The 21,389-nt window shown below is 43.5% G+C and overlaps 1 protein-coding gene across 6 annotated transcripts in view; it reads left to right on the top strand.

Annotated features, from left to right (window-relative positions):
- The window catches only part of LOC132833590 (NAD kinase-like), a 97,754-nt gene extending 76,365 nt beyond the window's left edge, over window positions 1–21,389 (top strand). For all 6 annotated transcript variants that reach the window (XM_060851958.1, XM_060851960.1, XM_060851961.1 and 3 more), the window contains 9 exons: window positions 3,680–3,809; window positions 4,012–4,117; window positions 6,691–6,776; window positions 8,087–8,189; window positions 9,349–9,506; window positions 10,193–10,292; window positions 11,651–11,808; window positions 13,376–13,458; window positions 15,671–21,389. In XM_060851958.1, coding sequence (XP_060707941.1) covers window positions 3,680–3,809; window positions 4,012–4,117; window positions 6,691–6,776; window positions 8,087–8,189; window positions 9,349–9,506; window positions 10,193–10,292; window positions 11,651–11,808; window positions 13,376–13,458; window positions 15,671–15,815 — 1,069 coding nt within the window. In that variant the 3' untranslated portion in view covers window positions 15,816–21,389. The remainder of the gene's footprint in view (window positions 1–3,679; window positions 3,810–4,011; window positions 4,118–6,690; window positions 6,777–8,086; window positions 8,190–9,348; window positions 9,507–10,192; window positions 10,293–11,650; window positions 11,809–13,375; window positions 13,459–15,670) is intronic.

The following is a 21,389-nucleotide window of genomic DNA, read 5'->3' as shown; positions in this document are numbered from 1 at the left end:
ATGGAATGAGAGGGTTATCTAAGGAGGGAAAACTGAACATGTATCCAGTGGAGTTTAGAAAAGCAGGCGCTAACTTGATTGATGTAAAGCCCAGAGGGTCTTGAGCAGATGCTTCCTCTTGTGGGAGAATCTAGAACAAGGCGTCGTTTTTAAAATTACGAGGCCATTCAGTTAAAATGGAGATTTGCAAAACCTTTTCTGAGGTTGACAGTCTTTGGAACTGTCTTCCCCAAAGGGTGAGGAAGCAGACTTAATTCTTCTCAAACAGAATCCCCACAGTATGGAAACAAGCCATTTGGCCCAGCAAAACTGTACCAACCCTCCCAGACTCCGACCCTGTCACCTTGCATTCCCCATGGCTAATGCACCTAACCTACACGTTCCCAGACACAATGGGTAGTTTAGCATAGCCAGTCCACCCTAACCTGCACATCTTTGACCTGTGGGAGGAAACCCAAGCAGGCACGGGGAGAACGTGCAAACTCCACACAGTCGCCCGAGGCAGGAATCGAACCCGGGTCCCTGGCAGCAGTGTGGCTAATCACTATGCTGCCTAGATTGCTTGGATCTTTTTAAGGCAGAGGTAGATAAGTTCTTGTTAAGTAAGCAGGTAAACCGTTATCAGCAGTAGGTAGGAATGTGGTTTTGAGGTTACAGTCCAATCAGTGATGATCTTATTAAATGGGGAGTAGGTTCAAGGGGCTGAATGGACCAGTCCTGATACAAAATCATAAGAAACACAGATAATGCTGGAGAAACTCAACAGATCTGGCAGCTTCTGTGGAGTGAGAAACAGTTAACATTTCAAGACTCAAGATGATAATTCTCCTTTCCATGTGTCTTTCCACGTGTGGAGAGAGAAGTTGTGGTCCCATGTTCAGTCAGGTATAATTTCCTGGGGCAATAGATGTGAGGCTGGAAAAGCACAGCAAGTCAGACAGCAGCTGAGGGGCAGAAAAGTCAGTGTTGTGGCCTGAAATCCTGCTGCTCTGGTGCTGTCTGACCTGCTGTGTTTTTCCAGCCTCCCATCTATTGGCTCTGATAGAAGCTGCGCTGACCAAGCCTATTAAATACTGACAGTTTGATAAACACACAGCTGTCATTCAGTTTGGGCGAAGGGAGTGCTGTGTTGTCAGAGGTTCCGTCTTTTTGGTCAAGTGTTTGTACTTTGTTGGGTCTGCTTTACAATGGCTTCCAGCCCAAAGCCTGCCCAGCGTGACCACTGCCTGATTGCTGGGATGTTTACCAAACTCCAAGTAATTCTTAGGTTTAATGAGAATAGTTTCTGTCGCTGAGAAGGAACATTGTGACTTTGCAGTTCTTCATCCGTTGGCAAATTGTTTTTCAACATGACTAGCCTCGTTGACCAATCCTGTGAGAGGTATTCACAAATGTAGTTTGTAGAAAAGCTGCCGTTTTATGCTGCTGGATAAAGCAGGCAAGTCATAGCAACAAATATCAGTCAGTGTCTGACTTTGAGAGGAGCTGACCCAAACGAGGAAGAGAAGGCGATATTCAGCTTTTGATTCCTGTGCATAGGGAGTGTTTCGAGGGAAGAATTTGATTCATCTGTAATTGTGATTGTTCCAACACTTTGCCACAGGCTTTAATTTCTTTTTCAAAAAAACAGCCTTTGTTTTGATCTTGTTGGACTAAAATCTGGGTGTCCCAGTTCTACCTTGTTTTCCAATTCTGCTTTCCATTGTTTAATAAGGGCACAACACTTTGATCCTGATCTATTGATGAAAAGGGCCCACTTCACTGGAAAATATCTTTTGGTTTTGCTGCCTTCATTGTCTCCATTATCTATTGACGTAACCCTGAACGCCACATTCTTTTGTTTTGCCTCAACAGCAACAATCTTTCAAGTTATGACAAGATTCTTGGTTGCAGGTTGAACGTACAGAGCAGATTCCTTTTTGCTTAGCCCTGAAACAGGTCTGCTCTGAGGGAAATGCTTTCTAATTCACAAAGTTGCCTGACAAGGGAACAGTAAAACACTGACCTGATTAAACAGCAGCTTTCTTGGTGAAGACTTGGTGCACTGTGACACCATTGCACAGTGTGACAGCTGTGTCCTTGTAATCCATCCGATCATGTAACCGACAGGTGACCAGGCCCTGAAGGAGAGATATGCACCTGTTCTCGGAGAGATGTCTGATACCAGGAGTTCGATGACAATACCTTAATTCTATTAAACATTTCTGGTGACCATATTAAAGTTTCAGCAAACCCAGCACTCAAACTTTAACATTTGGCACCAACTATTTTTGAGGTATTCACTTGATATCAACCAGAATGATTGGAGATGACGTGGGGAAAGTGAAATTGTGTTAAAACTCAGAATTGTGTGGGACCTGAAGGCGTGTAGTCTTAGGGCAGGTCACAGATCATTTTAATCCATCTGTTCAGAGACGTTATTGCACACCTCTGGAGAAGTTGGGACTTGATGCTGGGTCTTTTGGGCCAAAGATAGGGACATTACTACGGTGCCACACTGTTTCTCATTGGGGTATATGGTTCAGCATCCTGTACGTATCCTCACTGCTGCTGATTGTGTGAATCCTGACAGTCCGTTCTTATGGACACCCAGTATCTCACAGTCTGTCGGTCATTTATGTTAAATGTACTGAGATATGAATTTGTGTGGAATTCTAATGAAATACTCCTGATATTGATCAGCAGCTGTCATATTGGGCAAAATCAGCACAAGGAATTGAGAGGGAAGGGGGTTATGTTTGGAGGAAGTAACAACACTATGCATCGATAAAGTTTGGTGCTGGAAAAGCACAGCCAGTCAGGCAGCGTCTGAAAAGCAGGACAGTCGACATTTCAAGCATAAGCCCTTCATCAGGAATATTACAGGGTGGGGGAGGGGGGAGTATCCAAGGGGGCTCAGAGATAAATGGGAGGGGGGTGGACTGGAGGAAAGGTAGCCCTCCCCCCACCTTACTCCAGATCCAACCATCCAAGTTGGCACTGCCCTCTTGGTGTCCTACCTGTCCATCTTCCTTCCCACCTATCCGCTCCACCTTCCACTCTGACCTATCACTTTCACTTCCCCCAACCTTCATCTACCTATCACATTCCCAGCTATCTTCCCCCAGCCCCACCCCCACCCCCTTACCCAATTATCTCTCAGCCCACTTGCCACCCCCACCCCTACCCCAACATTCCTGATGAAGGGTTTTTGCCCGAAACATTGACTCTCCTGCTCCTTGGATGCTGCCTGACCTGCTGTGCTTTTCCAGCACCACACCCTCGACTCTGATCTCCAGCAGCTGCAGTCCTCACTCACTCCTCATATGTAGAAAGCTCCCATTTGCGAAGATACCACAGATTTGCAGTCTTCTTACTCATTCACAGGATATGGGCATCAGTGGCTGGGCATGCATTTATCGTTCCCCCCTAACTGTCCTGGAGAAGTTGGGGGTGAGCTGCGGTACAACCACAGTGCTGCTGGGGAGGGAATGCTGGGATTCTGACCCATTGCCAGTGAACGAGTTGAAGGTACCTCCAGGGTTCTGGGTTACCGTTGCAATGAATGACCCAGAATTGATGATCTGTTTTTGAAATGTGCCCCGTTTATCACAGCTTACCGTCTGTTTCTTAAATCAAGTTGCCTGATAATTACTTTGAGCTAAATAGCACGAACCAAATCCACACTGTTTCATTGCAGGCACATTCAGGATCCAGCCAGTCAACGGCTAACCTGGAGTAAGCCTCCGACAAATATCCTCGTCATTAAAAAGATCCAAGATGAACGTCTCCTTCAACCATTTAAGGATCTTTGCATCTTCCTCATGGAGGTAATGTGTGCCAGTGACAAGAAATATTCACTCTGCGATATGCTAGGAAAACCCTGGATTATGTATCAGAGTTTGTTCAACTAGTCATTAATTAATGTCGGTGATGTTATGAACTCACCTAAAAACAGTCACTTGGTGTTTTGGCCGGACTCCGGGGGGACTGTGATTCTCAATCTGCCATTTCTATTTTATTCACGTTTAGGAGAAAGATATGATTGTTTACGTAGAGAAAAAAGTACTTGAAGACCCCACCATTGCAAATGATGAGAGCTTTGGACCACTAAAGAAACTGTGCACTTTTAGAGAAGGTAAAGGCATTGCAGTTTTCAAAGCATTATTTTACCAATTTGCAAGATTATTTTTGGCAAACATTATTTTGCAATCTCGTTTTACACTCTGCAGTGGTGCCCAGATAACAATCTCTCCTTTCCTGGTTCAGCTGCTTTGTCCCCTGAATACCCACTGCTGGGAGGTTTAGTTCGATGCTGTTTTAGCATTTTGACCACAGTCAGTAAGCAGCATCCCATTCTAGCTTCTAACTTGAGGACTTTTCCCTTTTATTTTGAGCTGTAAACTCTACTTGAAGATGCCCTGCTTCAACTTCTTCAAATTTAGTCCCCTTCAAATTGTACTCATCAGCATTTTGATCCCAGGCTGTAAGAGTTGCCCCTGTCAGGGTAATCAAAGGTACAGGGACGTCAATGATTTAAATTCTCCCTTTTTCATGGGAGATCACATTTTGAATATCATGCCCTGTTCCTGTTGCCAAGAAGCTGTAACACTATAGGCACTCCAGAAAAGAGCTCAGCTCTGGGTCAGCTCCACAGTTGGTCACTGTTAGGGCGGAGAGTTGTGCAAATGTGCTGCTCAATATTGAACGGAAATGTCTGAAAGCTGCTGTCATTGATGTGTGTGTTGGATAAAGACTGGTACCAAAGGAGTTAACCCAGATTATTACTCAAAACTAGAAGAACAAAGTTGGAAAAAAAGCAGTTCATATTCAGTGATAGGTTATTCTAAGATGATCTGTCCTGAAGATTACCTTAAATACAGAGGGACTCGTGTGTAAAGTAAACTTATAGCACTAGTGTAGTGGAGCCAGAAACCATGGGGTTCTTAATGAAACAACTGGACACTGCAGTGTCTGAGATGTTAGAATCCCTCTGCATGAATAACTTTAATTTTGATAATTATTCTATGATCAGGGTATTTTTAGATGGGGCATACTGCTTGTATATTCCTATCTAAAAGTCACACATGGATTTTCAATCCCTAAATGTGTTGTCTGTCCGTGCTGAGGAAGATTTAAGAAAGGTTCACACAACGTCCTATTTGTTACAAAGCCTTTGAAATGAACGTTGGGTTTTGAATGTTCATACAGCTACACAAGGTCCAAGCGCCATGGGTTGTATTACCCGAGTTCTCCTTTCGCACTGACCATAAGGTAGCAATGTTTACCAACATCCTGACGTGTCAATCAAAGAGAAAACCTGACGTTCACACAGCATTATTTTATAACCATAAGGTGTACGAAAGTGCTTTATAGCTCTTGGAAATCTTTTGAAATGTTGTCACTATCATAACGTAGCAAACAGGACAACCAATTTGTGCACAGCAAAATTCCACAAATAGGCACGTGGTGATAATCAGGAAATCTGTTTGTTGATGTTGTCTGAGGGATAAATATTGGCTGGGCATTCAGGAGAATCCGTCTACTTCGATATAATACCATAAGATGTCATACCTCCATGAGACAGCAGACATCACCTCGTTATAACGTCTCATCCAACATCTCCAACAATGCAGCACTCCCTTGGTATCACACCCCAGAGCAAGCTTGGATTTTTCTTCTCAAGTTCCTGTGAGAGAGCCATCCTCTGAGCCACAGTAGTCACTCTGTTGGAGGATGACTCAAACGTTTGTAACCTTTTGAACAGATCTAACCACCTGTTTTTCCCAAAATGTGCAAAATAAAATAGACTTGACCATAGTTGTACAATGCTTAACAATTACACAAGGTTTCTGGTATTTAATGTCCTTTAGGGAAGGAAATCTGCTGTCCTTACCTGGTCTGGCCTACACCTGACTCCAGACCCACAGGAATGTGGCTAACTGTTCATTTTTAGGGATGCACGATAAATCCTGGCCCAGGCAGCAACACCCTCATGCCATACATGAATGTTTTTAAAAATAGAGTTAGAAAAGTTATAACCTTTTGCACTGCAGTATGGTACAGACTGAAAGGAGCACCACATTGTCTGTAGGATGTGGTGCTTCCCAAGCTGCCCTCTGCATCTTGTGTCATATTGAATGAGCATTATATGGAGTTGAGCAGGGACCTGTTTCAGATCACTGTTCCCTCCTTCAAACAAAACTATGCTTCTCATAGTCACCATATATCAAAACGTAACTCTGTGTGTGTCTGAGAAAAGCGTTTTGTGATGTTCCAATGTGATAACACCTGATGTAAGAGAATATGACTGTTCCTTTCTGTGTGGGTGCCAGAACATATGTCACCTGCAGTGGAGCATGCAGTCCCCATGTCAACAAGAACAAAATACGTTTCCACAATCAAATGGCTTTTAAAGGCTGGCACTTGCAATCTGCTAGTTCTTGGCCTTTACGTTGTGTTTATGGACATTCCCACAGTTGGATCTCCTCCCAGCAGATTTCTAAAACCGAGATCCCGGGTTAATGGTAAATGGAAAGGTTCACCTTGGTCCATCAGTGCCAGATTGTGGCATTAATTATCCAGCTCATTCACTTGGTGGTTTGATCTTTACTGCGTTCATCCATCAATAGGAAATCTTTGCAACAAATGTTGTTAACTCTGACATCTATGACAATGGTCTATAATGAAGCACATTGAATTTGCTTTTAGGCTATGACGATTTATCTGATCGGATAGACTTTATAATTTGCCTGGGAGGAGATGGCACCTTGCTTTATGCATCATCCTTATTCCAGGTAAGTCCAATTGTATCTGTCCAGAAGGAGCTTTGTGGATTTCAGGGTCAGTGTTGGAATTCTCCCCTGCCTTTTCAAAAAAAAACTGTCCAAAGGAATCTTGTGATCTCTGTGCTGGGGATCCTCCCTTTTCGGGCATTAACTTAAATCTTGTACCAATTCAAGAGGATCTACAACCTTCAACAATGCTGATGGCCAATAATATTTCAGCATTCTCCTAGACAGCAAGCCAGGAAGTAAAACTGAATTTCTAACTTTATCATTTTACAAGAAAAGCAATAAATTATTGGATGTTACACATGATTAGGGGCAAAGCTGAAATGTCATAAACTTTTCTAACATTTTAAGTACAGGATTTCTCTTGAAATGATTTTTTTTAAAACATGGGGCGGTTGGGAGGTGTTTCAGCAGAGACATTGTGTTTTTACAGAAGAACTTGTTTTCGATAATCATCTTTTAAGTGGGCAAGCAAAGAATCACTGTCACTGACTTCTGAGTTTCCTACACACATACACACACACACACACACACACACACACACACACACACACACACACACACACACACACACTCACTCATGCAACACCCAGGCAGAAACTGAGGGCACACGACAACACACACTGCACTCTCTCTCAGACTCACACACACATCAGTTTCATGGTATCCTGCCAGCAAATGCTGACTTATCTATTGATGTAACTACTGAAAATTGTTGATTACAGTTTATTTAAATGTTCATGAGCACATTAGGCAGCACAACTAAAAGGAGCTGAATTACATTCAGTTCTTCAACTTTAGTGATTGTGTTGTTTAGCCCATTCAATTTTAGCGAACCAGTGTTAAATCAGATTTTAAATTTATCCCCTTGCAAAAACGGTATTGATTGAATATTCTTGCCTTTTGACACATGTTGTGTAATAGTCACTGCTGTTATCATTGAAACATCCAGGCCATTGTTTTATTTTTCTCTGTGGATAGTGAATGGCTGGAGGGGTGGGCAGATGGATTGGACAGTCCATACTCTGAAACAGAGGTTTTGATGTGATAATGCCTTGTGTGTTTTTACAGAAAAACTTGTTTTCAATAATCATCACCTTTTATGAAATGTCTTCTGAATCTGATTTACTGAATGTGCAGGAGCTGATAAACCAAATAAATATGTAGCAGTGCAAGATTCCTGAACTCTGTTGCTGTAGTGACAGATTAAACGAGTATGTAGTTGCGTAACACACTGTCTGATAATATTTATTCCCAGGGGATTGTAGTTTATTGTGCACGAGGCATTTTATAAACTGTTTTTATTTAAACAGGGTAGTGTACCACCAGTGATGGCATTTCACCTCGGATCTCTGGGCTTCCTGACACCGTTTAACTTTGACACCTATCAGTCACAAGTCACACAAGTAATCGAAGGTATCTTCCAGTTTCATTGTAATTGAAGGAATTGAATTTCACAAATGAGGCAAAACGTACGATTCAGGAATTAAGCTCAAGCCAAAGTGAGTTAATCCAGTCTATGAAAATGCTGTATACATACATCTATCACCCAAATTCTGACCTTGTCGTAATGTAAATGAAGCTAGCCTGAGAATTAAAATCCGTTTTAATTGGCCAAAATTCAGACTGAAGCACTATTGGACCCAGCAGCAAGCTATGTTTGAGGCAGGTATCCCTGAGAACATTTCTGATTCTGTGACCCACACCCTACTTCTTGCTGAGCGTGTTCGGTAGCAACACCTTGCATTTTTGTAGTGCCTCGAGTAAAATAAAACATTCCAAAGTGCTTTGTGGGAGGGTTATGAAGCAGGTCCCATCAGGAGATAGTCTGGCAGATGTTACAGATTGGTGAGATGTGGTGTTTCTACAGTTCAGTAAGAACTTAACAAAGCTCAGCTGGTTAAATTCCTTGCGCGATGATGAATCATCCTGCTGTGATCTTGCTCACTCACTCTCGGAATAAATAATTAGGGCACAGGTACTGCACTCTCCTTGATTGGAGAGCAATGACCCAACACCCAATTCTTGAATACAGTGTAATCTTGTTCAAGAAGGAATGTGAATTAATAGGCACTTAGCAGAGTGTTCCAAAGCAGCAATTTAACAAACAGGTTTTTGACAATGAAGAAACTGTCAATGAAAATTGTGCTAAAACAGTTCCTATTAACAAGGTGCTGAGACTAAACGGGAATCTTCAGTAAATGTGCCCATGCAGTTTGTAATAACAGAACTGTATTTTCTTTCAATTCCGAGACTTGTTTCAGGACATTGAATAGAGGGAGTGAGATACAGGTAAAATGTTAACGAAAACAGATTTAAAAGCAAGAACTGTTGACACAACAGTTCATAATCCTTTCTACAGTTGAAATTGGATGTTTTACAATGATCTAGTTGTGTATGTGCTGAAATGTGCCTTATCAAACTTGAATTCCTAAAATATGGTGCTTGTCTCATAGTCAAATTGGATTTGAATTTTGCTAAGTCACTGATTAAATCAAATTGCCCAATAGGCTTTTGTGCCCTTCGGTAGTTGGGAAAATGTAAACAATTTCTCACCGTGTGAATCCTCTGCCAGGGAATGTTTCCATTATCCTACGGAGCCGACTCAAAGTCAAAGTGATGAAAGAAAACTGGGAAAAGCGAGGTTGTCCAGAGCATGCTGTGGAGGAGAATGGACTGATCGTGACCAAGCACGGAGAGAATGAGTTAGGAAAGCGAGCAGTGCAGTACCAGGTGAGGCTGATCCCGGCTAGAGTAGGAAATGGGGGTCGTATTTGTGATGAATTGGGTCAGAAGTCAGACAACACTGGGTTATAGTCCAACATGCAGAGCCCCCCCATGCACACACCTAACACACCTTCCTAACCCTCTCTCCCCAACACATGCATGCACATGTGTGTGCACATGCACACAGCATCACACACGGACACAGACCAGCTACACCCACACCATTTCCTCACTTGCTTTCACTCTGTCACAGGCACAATCCTTTCAGCCAACCATTTCTACACTTTCCTGATCCTGAGGAATTAGTTGTCATCAACTCTGTGCAGCTTGAGCTAACTCTGCAGGCCTGGAGTAAAGTAACTCTGCAGGCCCAGAGTAAAGTAACTCTGCAGGCCCAGAGTAAAGTAACTCTACAGGCCCAGAGTAAAATACCTGCAGGCCCGGAGTAAAATAACCCTGCAGGCCCGGAGTAAAGTAACGCTGCAGCCCGGAGTAAAGTAACTCTGCAGGCCCGAAATAAAAGTGTAAACATGAGCCGCAAAGTGCTTGCCTCCAACCTCTGCAACATGTCAATTAAACCTTAGGAAAATAAACCTGTTTTTCTCTCCCTCCCCCTCTCTCCTCCACTCCCCACTCCCACCCCGCTCCTCCCCTCTCACCGCCCCCCCCCCCCACTCTCCCCGACTGCTCAGGTCCTGAATGAGGTTGTGATTGACCGTGGCCCTTCGTCCTATCTCTCCAACGTTGATTTGTTTCTGAACGGCCGCCTAATAACATCTGTCCAAGGAGATGGTACGTTTGGAGTTTGTGTGAAGCACAGAATTGTCATCCTGCCTTGTTTTGGGGTGGGGGGAGTAGCGTGTTTGAAAAACCAGCCTCTGATTCAGGTTTAAAATAAGACTAAATGCGTTCCCATCATTACTGCTTCTGGGATACTCGGGGGATGGTGGATATTTGAGTCAGTGATTGACAATAAATTCCAGCGTCCCACATTAAAGATGGCAGAATGATTAGGAGCTTAATCACTTCAGGGCAATCTGGTCATTGAAGTACTTTATCAGTGGAAATAAGACCAACTGAAGACCTTGATGAGCAGTAAGTTAAGGATCAGATATTTTCCTGAGTTGAGGAGCTGTGTATTTACCCAGAGATTGATTGGACTTCTCCCGGTTAGAGATTGGTGGATACTGAGCCACTGAGCTGTATGGCAATTGTGATTGGAGGTGTTTGGGTGTGAAGGGAGTCGATCGAGATAGGATTGGGCAGGAAGCTGGGGTTAAGCCATGACCTTATTGAATGGCAGATTAGGCTCAAGGGGCTGAATGGCTTACTCCTTTTCTTTGGGTGAAGGGGCTGGAGGTGAACAGGGCCTGGGAGTGAGGATAAGAACAGCAGGGATTCTGGATGGTCTCTGATAGAAAGGTGAAGCATGGCCCAGGAGGTGAATGAACAGCCTGGCCTGGAGTCAGCTGTGGGTGAGGGGCTGAGGCAGGAGCCATCCCTGGCACTTCCTCTTCCTTCATACCCCGTGAGCATCACCGACAGTGACAGAGTGGATTGCTGCAGAGAGGAGCTGTTGCCTCAGACCATGTGCTGGGCCTACACAGACACACACACAGCTGTGCATAGACACACTCCAACACGCGCAAACAGGCAGACAAATGCAGAGACAGACAAATGCACACGTAAAAACACAGACACACGCACACACAGACGCATACGCACAGAGACACACGTGCAGTGACACACGCATACGCACAGCGACACACGCACACGCACAGACACACGCATATGCACAGAGACTCACACACAGAGACACATACGCACAGACACATATACGCACAGAGACACACAAGCACAGACACACGCACACACACGCATAAGCAACAGAGACACGTGCACACAGAGCCCCCCCATGCTCCCCCCTGCCCCCCTCCCCTCACCAAATGTAGTGCTGTTAGAGTCAAAGGACCAGGATTGTGACCCGGTGACAACAAAGCAACGGGGATTCCCCGGTCAGGATGGTGTGTTGGAGGCAGGCGCTGGTGCTCCCATGTATCTCCAGCTAGGAGAGGCTGCAGGGATTGGGAAGGGGCTGTCAGAGGAGGGTTGGAGAGTCTCTCTAATGCAGTTGGCCTTTCCTGTTTCAGGGGTGATTGTTTCCACGCCGACTGGGAGCACAGCTTATGCTGCAGCTGCAGGAGCCTCCATGATTCACCCCAACGTTCCTGCCATAATGATCACCCCCATCTGTCCACATTCCTTATCCTTCCGACCAATTGTCGTACCAGCAGGAGTGGACCTCCAGGTAACCCGTCGCCTGTCGCTGAGCTGTGTCTATAATGTCGGTGACTCTGCACACCTGAGGGAACTTGGGTAAAGCCACCTTCAGCAGTAACTCCTTCAAAAGTGTTCAGAGAGAGCAGCTGGGGATTTAAAGGAGCCAAGGAAAGTGTCTGTGAGCAGGACTTCAGTGTGAATACATCCTCATTGTCTCAAATAAAGGAAAACTACTGCAGAAGCTGGGAATCTGAAAGAATGCTGGAGAAACTCAGCAGGTCTGGCAGCGAAGAAAAAAATGGAGTTAACGTTTGTTGTCGATATATCCGGAGTTCTGACGAAAGATTGCTAGACTTGAAACGTTAACCCAGTTATCTCTCCACAGGTGCTGCCAGACCTGCTGAGTTCCTCCAGCATTCCCCCGGCTACATTCCCCATTGTGTCCTGTTTGCAATTTGCTTTAATGGGTTGGTGAGGTTGGACCCAAGGTTGGCCCTGACCCTGACTGCCCCCTTCACCCTCACATCCAGCAGCAGCTGACGGCTTCAGGGACCCCTGCATCATGCACCTCTCCCTGACTTTCCATTTTGATGATTGCGAATCTTCTGACTTTCTCTTGCTGTCTTACCTCAAACTGAAAAGAGAATTTGATAAATGAAGTATCCTTCCCCTGATCTAATCCACCCCCATCATTTTCCGCAGCTATTCCACTTAGTTTGTCATCATATTAGATTCGCTTAGATTCCCTACAGTATGGAAACTGGCCCTTCAGCCCAACGAGTCTACACCAACCCACCAAAGAGTAACCCATCTGGACCCATTCCCCTATACATAGCCCTGACTGATGCACCTAACACTATGGGCAATTTAGCCTGGCCAATTCACCTGACCCGTACAACTTTGGATTGTGGGAGGAAACCCACACAGACACAGGGAAAATGTGCAAACATCACACATACAGTCACCCGCGGCAGGAATCGAAGCTGGGTCCCTGGGTCTGTGAGGCAGCAGTGCTAACCACTGAGCTACCATGCTGCCCATCCAAACACGGTATCAGTCACAGCTCTGTCTAGGTATGGCCGGCTGATTCCAGGTGTCTGAACTATCCTCGGTCAGATGCAGTGGAAGTCTCTTGAGAAACATAAGAGCCTTTGCCATAAATTTACAGAAACTGGGCCAAGGGGGAAAGAAATAATTTGGAAGATTGGATGAGAATTTCAACAAGGCTGTTTTCCCAATTTGGGGAATCACTATCCGCAGGAATCACTTGTGTGGCAAGGAATTAAATGTCTTAAGCTTTATTTTGTCAAATGCATGCCTCCTAATAATGTAGTTAAACACTAACTGGAACCACATTGGAACCAACCTCTTCATTTTAAATGGGATAGTGCAGAAACCAACCCGAGCATGAGCCACATTCTGGATTTCCTTCAGAAGGTTGTTGTTACTTCATCTTGGAACGTGTTCTTCCACAATCATGAGCATTCTCTCGTGACCTGTGCCCCATTTTCACCTGAGGCCATTTGGTCCATTGGGGTGTCTCCTGGATCTGCTTCCATTATGAGTTGGTCCTAAAGCCTGGGTTTTGTTTTCAGATTATGCTGTCACCTGACGCGAGGAACACTGCGTGGATTTCATTTGATGGACGGCAGCGACAAGAGATTTGCCATGGCGATAGGTAGGTCCCAAGGGGCATTGCCAGGAACCTGTGACTGTCATTCTGGAGGTGCCACGTCCTTCCTCCACCCGGGTGAGAGAGTGGCTTTGCTCTGCCTGTTCAGGGAGCTGTGTGGTCTGGCAGCTGGAACTATTTCCCAGCTGATGTTACTAGTGGTTGGAACAGTCGAACTGCAGTTTATTATACAAAAGAAATAAAATAAGAAAATGAAGCCACAGAAAATGGTTGAGGCCAAATCATTGAAATGTTTTCAAGATAAAGTTAGATATGAGCTTTGCCTGGAGCTCAAGGGATCAAAGAATCTGGGCAAAATTGGTGGCAAGGCACTGAGTTAAATGATCAGCCATGATCATATTGAATGATGGAGCAGGCTCGAAGGGCTGAATGGCCTGCTATATTCATTGTTTCTGGTTGTAAGTTTGCTCGCTGAGCTGGTAGATTTATTTTCAGGTGTTTTGTCACCATGCTCGGAAACATCATCAGTGAGCCTCCAGTGAAGTGCTGGTGTTATGACCCGCTTTCTATTTATGGGTCTTGGTCTGTTGTGGTTGGTGATGTCACTTCTGGTTCTGTTTCTGAGAGGTTGGTAAATGGGATCCAAGTCAATATGTTAGTTAATAGAGTTCAGGTGTAAATGCCAGGCCGCTAGGAATTCCCATGTGTGTCTTTGCTTAGCCTGTCTCAGATGGATGTATTGTCCCAATTGAACTGGTGTCCCTCTCCGTCTGTGTATATGGATACCACTGATAGTTGGTCATGTTTCTTGGTGGCTAGTTTCCTGCCCTTTTGTCTGATGTAATGTGTGTTGCAGTCCTTGCAGGGTGTTTTGTATATGACGTCCATTCTGCTGGTTGTTGGTACAGGCTCCTTTCAATTCATCAGGAGCTGTTTCAGTAGGTTTGTGGGCTACCATGATGGCTACGGGCTGGAATAGTCTGGTCATCTCCGAGATGTCTCAGTTTGCCTGCAGAGCTGGTAAATTTGTTCTCAGACATTTCATCACTATGCTGGGTAACATCATCAGTCTAGTCTCAAAGTTTCAGGGGCTACAGTCATTCACTGAGAGATCTGACTTTGTTAATTGCTGTGAACAATCTCCTTATACTTGCATCTGATCCAGTTAGATCTTCTTCGAATTGTCCAAAAGCTTTTGAACTAAATTTTTTAAAGTTGCTCATACTAAACACTAAACTAATGGCTTGATGTTTTCTCTCTCCAATCATAAGCCCCGACAGAATAAACAAGCTTCCATTAACATTCCAACCTCTGCATGAAAAAGTTGCCCCTTCAGTCCCTTTTATATCTTTCTCCTCTCACCCTAAGCCTATGCCCTCTAGTTCTGGACTCCCCCACCCCAGGGAAAAGACCTTGCCTATTTACCCTATCCATGCTCCTCATAATTTTGTAAACCTCTATGAGGTCACCCCTCAGCCCCCGATGCTCCAGGGAAAACAGCTCCAGCCTGTTCAGCCTCTCCCTATAGCTCAAGCCCTCCAGCCCTGGCAATATCCTTGTAAATCTTTTCTGAACCCTTCCCAAAATGTGTTAATTTTATTTAAATAGATAAAACCTGTCTCATTTATTCCCAGCGTCCCCAACAGATGTTTCTTGTAGTTTATAAGCTGTTGATCCTGTTACATTTACACTTGGTCAGGTTTGGTGCTCTAGGAAGTGCAGCCTGTGTGCAGTATGGAGCTTATCGACAGCACGGTTATCTCAATCTCAGTGACAGGAAACAAACCAGAGCAAGTGCAGGGAAATGATGATGTGGAGGTGCTAGTGTTGGACAAAGTCAGAAGTCATTACGAGGGGGCATAGCTTTAAATTAAGGGGTGGTAGGTATAGGACAGATGTTAGGGGTAGATTCTTTACTCAGCGAGTTGTGAGTTCATGGAATGCCCTGCCAGTAACAGTGGTGGACTCTCCCTCTTTATGGGCATTTAAACGGGCATTAGATAGGCATGTGGAGGATAGTGGGCTAGTGTAGGTTAGGTGGGCTTGGGTCGGCGCAACATCGAGGGTCGAAGGGCCTGTACTGCGCTGTATTTTTCTATGTTCTATATTCATGTGACACCAGGTTATAGTCCAACAGGTTTATTTTCAGAGCACTGCTCCTTTATCAGGTGAAAGGGAATGATGCAGAGAGGAGTGTGGAAGAGGCCATCAGAGAGATTTACATTTGTTCATCTAGACTGACTTTTCTTTTTAACAGCATCACCATCACTACCTCCTGCTACCCAGTCCCATCGATATGCTTCAGGGACCCGGTGAATGACTGGTTCGATAGTTTGGCCGAGTGTTTACACTGGAACGTGAGAAAGAAGCAAAGTCACCTCACGGATGTGGAGGACTACTGAGAGCGTTTCAGGCACAGCATGCCTATAACATCCCTGTTCACTGGAGTTCCTTTAAACCTGCAACATTGCGAAGAGCATTCCTACATATCACAACAATCTGTTTTGTGTGTGCTTCTTAAACAGTCCAGCAGGATGGTCTCCCTCTCCAGCCATTTGGTGAAGAGTGAGATGTTAATACCTGCTGCAGATTGGGTGAAAACAGTCACACGTGTGAAAGTACTAAGTACAGACAAGGCAGTTCCAGTGGAAGCATTTTGATAATGTCTGCAGCATTTGATGCTCTGGCATCTTAAGAATGTCACCCAACTCCTCATAAAAATGCTGCAAATCAAAAGGCTTGAGAGAAATATTGAGGAAGGATTCCAAGTTAGCTTTCTTCAGTTGTTCTGAAGGAGCGTGTGTCTGAAATGCACTAAAAAAATGGATCAGTTCCTGAAAGCTGTGGTCGTGGCGCTCAGTAACAATGACCCCCTTCTCTTCCAGACCAACCGATCCTGGGACAACCCCATCAAATACTCTGTACAAACTCCATCTCTCTCCTCTCACTGTCTCTATTTTCACGTTCTATTTTGTTGCGACTGTGCTTTTTTGTTACAATTTAAAGTGATGTTTTTGTAAAGCCAGAACAATAGGGCCTATGAGCTGCCAGGCTCTGTCGTGTGTGTGTGTGTGTGTGTGTGTGTGTGAGAGAGAGAGAGAGAGAGAGAGAGACAGACAAAGGGACTTTTGCTGAGTCAGCATCTGTTTTGAGTTTTTACCTCATTCTTGATTTTGTCAAACTCTGACACGGCTGCCCAGCAAGTTCATCGTCACTTTGTTCTTTTGACGAGAAGATCAGAAGTGCTGAAATGCAGAGTATGGGGTCTTGAGGGGAGGGGAGGGAGGGGCTCAGTTGGCTGAATGGTTGGTCTGTAAAACACAGTGATCCAACAGTGTGGGTTCAGTTCCCGCACTGGCTGAGGTTATCGTGAAGGATTCCCCTTTCTCACCCTCTCCACTCACCTGAGGCATGGTGACCCGCAGGTTAAACCCACCACCAGTCCCCCCTCTGTCATGAGAGAGCAGCCTATGATTGTCTGGGACTACGGTGACTTTATTCATTGAGAATCGAAGAATATTGTGTGAATATTTGCTTTATTAAAATAAACCTAAATCTTGTAAAGCTTTGGTAAAAACTAAAGGAAAGCCAATCATGTGAGGGTTAAAGGATAATTTATTTCCTCTCCATTTTGCTTCTGCTGCTTTGAGTATTTATTGTTGACAATCTCTAACGTTGCTGCTCCCCAGTAACCTGGTTGTTTGTCCCCATCGTATAGCTGCTGTTGAGGTCTGATGACGTTGTAAGCTGGTCTCATGTCAATTGTCAGGTCCACCTGAGGCCAAGGATCAAATTTTTTACCCATCCTTTCTGGGCAATTTTAAACTATTGTGATTTATTCAGTGGGATGTATTCCCTGCTGTAAATCCCTTGTGTGTCACTTAAAGAAGAACAATGAGCAAACATTTGCAGCTCTGAGCACAGTGATAACAAGAAGCGAGTCAGTGTAGGACAAACTGAGCCATCAGCCCATCTCGCTGCTGGGACGGTGTGTAGTGTGTTGCTCTCCCACGGGCAGAAAAGCTGCATGACCTATTGGCTGATGTATCCAAATTGGAGCTATGTCCCAAGAACTGTCTGTCACAGAAATTCACTAAACAATTAGTGTGCTGCATTTTGCAGTCTGTCACAGTCATTGCTAACGACTCGAGTCTATATCGGGCCATTGTTAAAAGGAGGCTGAAGTTTCCGTCCCAGCAGCTGCTCAGTGGGAGTTACACTTCCCGGGCTGCCTTCCCTTCTGACCTCTGTGAGGCTCAAACACCTAGGTGCCATTGTTAAGGCTTCTTCTTCCAGTTAATATCCAAATGTACAAAACCTGATGGAATTGGGTGACAAGTGAGAACTTTCAAAACTTTTGGATTTGAACATACTGCCACACTGTTTGGAAGGGGACACACTAAAAGTCTGAAACTAATCTAAATGGATTCAGCCTCAATGGGTAGAATTGACGGGGCTGTTCTCAGTAAAAACACACACAACTGCTTGATCATTACTGATCCTGGGCTGGGATCGAATGCTGCTTCAGATCATCACAATAACATCAATGTGGAGGAATTAAAGTTTTCATTCTGAATCAGACTGGTTCACCTTTCAGTTGGGATTTCTGAAAACCCAAACTGTGCAAATCTGTAACACATGATGATTACATGTCACTGTGTCAGGGTCTGCAGGATACATTGGAATATTGTTATATCAAGCAGTTTAATTAACACGAAATATTGTTTATTTGCACACACACAGCAGTTTTACTGTGCACTCAGTGGGATGGTTTAGCTGGTACAGAAGGTTTCAAATTGAATTTATATTTCTCCAATACATTCTGACCCCTAACAGTTCAGGAAATGGCCTGCATTGAACTTAGAAAAGTAAACTCAACTTGTTTTGATAAATAAATGTCATAAATGCATTTTAGTTCGTGTTGCTGTTGCAGCAAAGCTCATATTATTTTGCTGTTTAATCAGAAAGTGAACCAGATAAGGCAGACCATAAATAGGCATGTAAATGTAATTTATTAACATATCAGGTATTACAGCATCCCCTGTTATCATAGAATCTCACACTGAGTACTAGCACCAGTCTCATAAACAGGAAGGTCTGCATCTGTACAGAACTTTTCACAACTTCAGGGTATTCCAAAGGGGCTTTACACCCAGTGAAATACTTTTGGAGTCACTGCTGTAATTTACAATTTTTTTTAATGTGGGTGGATAGCGAGCAACATTATTCCACCATTTGCATGCACCTTCCAGTGAGATTCACTGGATAACTGTTGGGAACTGGAATTTCGATTCTTACATTTTCTTTCAACCTCTTGATTTAGACACAGAGCAATCTTTGCACCTGATTCTAGTTCCACTGAGCAAGATCAGTTCGGTGTGATTAGCAATGAGTTGGGCTAACTTCCTCTCGGTTTGCATGGGAAATGTATTTCCAACAAACTCTCACTGAGCCGAGCACTAGTTTCACACGCGTGATGTTTCTTAAATGAACATCAGAGTCAGTCGAGGAATATTTTATACCTCTGCCTTTTTTTAATGAGTTCACAATTTCAACAACAGTCTTGCTTTTTTCCCCTCTGGTATGAGCCAGGCCACTTCAGGAAAATATCTGACAAATATCCCACTTTTGAAAAAAACTGTTTTTATTTCTCAAACATCCAGTCACATTGAGGTTTGAATCTCTCCCATTGATCGATCAAGCTAAGAGAATACTGGAAATGCCCATCTTTCAAATGAGAATGATTGGTTTAATTCCAACTGTTCAGCTAAATTACATAATTCTAATGCAGGGTCAAATCCATGTCATTAAACATTGTGTTTCTTTCAGATAATTATCGCTAGCTAAGTATCACCAGCATTTTTATAGTTTTTAAGTTTCATTTCACTCTCTCTCTCCCGTAATTGATGAACCCAGCGATAACTGTTTACACAAAGTGGTTTCCTACTCCCTGGACGGTACAGCAGGAACTGCACAGAAGGGGTTTCTTTTCCAGTTATCATTCATTCATGGGATGTGGGTGTCGCTGGCTGGACCACCATTGTCCATCCATAAGCCCCCCCAGGAGAAGGAGCTGATGAACTGCTCTTTGATCTACTGCTGTCCACGTAGTATAGGGACACCCACAGTGCCCTTAGGGAGGGAGTTCCAGGATTTTGACCCAATGACACTGAAGGAACGGCAATATATTTTCAATTTAGGATAGAGAGTGGCTTGGAGGGGAACTTGCAAAGGATAGTGTTCCCATGTATCTGCTGCTCTTGTCCTTCCAGATGGGAGAGGTCACGTGTTTGGAAGGTGCTGTCTGAGGAGCGGTTGCAGTGCACGCAGTAACAGGCAAACTGGGTAGTTTATAAAGTTGTACAATTTAACTCATTCAACTAAACTTGTCTATCAGCATGTGTGCAATTAGTTCACTTTACACAAAAATATTTGATGGAAATGAGTTCCAGCTGTAAGTTGAAGTTGATTTGGAATCAGTTTGAAGGTGGACCCATAAAATGTTGCAAACTCTGGTTTGCAGTGAGCCATCCTGGCCAGACACTGTTGTTGCAATCCAACTTCTCATCTTTGGTGAGGATCATGAGGAAAATAAAGCAAGACCAGCATTTATCTTGTTGGTTGTTGGAGGTTGTCGTGAATTTCTATTTATTTTGATTCTGATCCCGGAATCATTTCGAAAGGGATGTGTTTAGTGCTGAATCTATACGGTGGTAGGTTTAGTGCTGAATCTGTACCGTGGTAGGTTTTGCACCAAGGTCTTGACAATAATGGATCAAAAGTGTGTTCTTTGTTTATGCACCACCCTAATCTGAACGTTCGACCCTCCCAACTCGAAAGCCAGAATCTGTCTTATTCCTACAATGTTGAATGCACTTTCCTCCTGTTTTAAGCCATGAAAACAGAGTTGTATGTGTGTGTTTCTTAGTGTGTACGTGCTAGTAATCCATCCTGTTTTGGCAAGGTTGGAATGTACCTTCACTCTTGCACTTTCATGGTTTTGCTTGTGGGATTACATTTGAATGTGACTTGCAGTGCATCTTGACTCCTTTACATAAAAAAAACTTCCAAAGGTTTGCTGGTTGAATCTTCTTTGATCATGTACTATTGGGTAATAATTTATTGTAAAGGTCTATATGTTATTAATTAAACTTCTTGGCTGCCTTGATTGGAATGCTGACGTTAATGTTTTTTGAACCTGTAGTATTTCCTGGGAAACTGTGTGAAAACCAGCTTTTCCTCTGTAGATTTTATTCCTCCATTGTTGAACTAATCAGTAAAACAGAACTAAATCTCCAAGCAAATTATGATTCTTTTTACAAAGAAAGTGTTTTCTAAACTCTAATAAATCTACACAACATTTTGTTAAATTCGTAACCAATACCACTTATCTTCTCTACATAATGTACGGAATGCAGTGGACAGTTTCACTTGTAATAGTGAGCTTAGATAAACCTCTCTCAGTACTTCCGAAAATGTAATAGCAGTCCTAGCAGACTTGGAAATGTGTTTAAAATTGTGTAAAAGCTACACACATTAAACCGACTGCCTCTTATAAATTTATCATTAACTGTGCAATTTTATTACACTTAGAATTTCTACTTAAATGTAAATATATCATTAGATTTTGATTGTAATTTAAATATCTTTAAATCTTCAATTGTTCTTGGACTTTATTCATTTGATTTGAGTTTAGCGAATTGTAACATTTATAGCAATTCAACTTCTTTTTAACAACCAATTTGAAGAATCCCAGTGCTTCTAAAGTTTCCTTTCTCTGTTTTTACTGTACTCTATGTTTGGGTTTTTATTTAAATCTGAAAAACAGTTGCGTCGAACGTACTGAAAAGGTTCAGACCCTGAACCGTGAATTACCAGCAAATTGAATAGTTTCTGCATTGTAACTGGGATCATAATGTTTTCTGTTTATACAACTTGATATTTGTTGAACGTTAGTAAAATTGTTATATGTAGGA

The sequence above is a fragment of the Hemiscyllium ocellatum genome, chromosome 37, assembly GCF_020745735.1.
Source record: "Hemiscyllium ocellatum isolate sHemOce1 chromosome 37, sHemOce1.pat.X.cur, whole genome shotgun sequence".
Classification (NCBI taxonomy): Eukaryota; Metazoa; Chordata; class Chondrichthyes; order Orectolobiformes; family Hemiscylliidae; genus Hemiscyllium; species Hemiscyllium ocellatum.
Note: the sequence above shows the minus strand (reverse complement) of the source record. Positions and strands in the feature narration are given on the sequence as shown.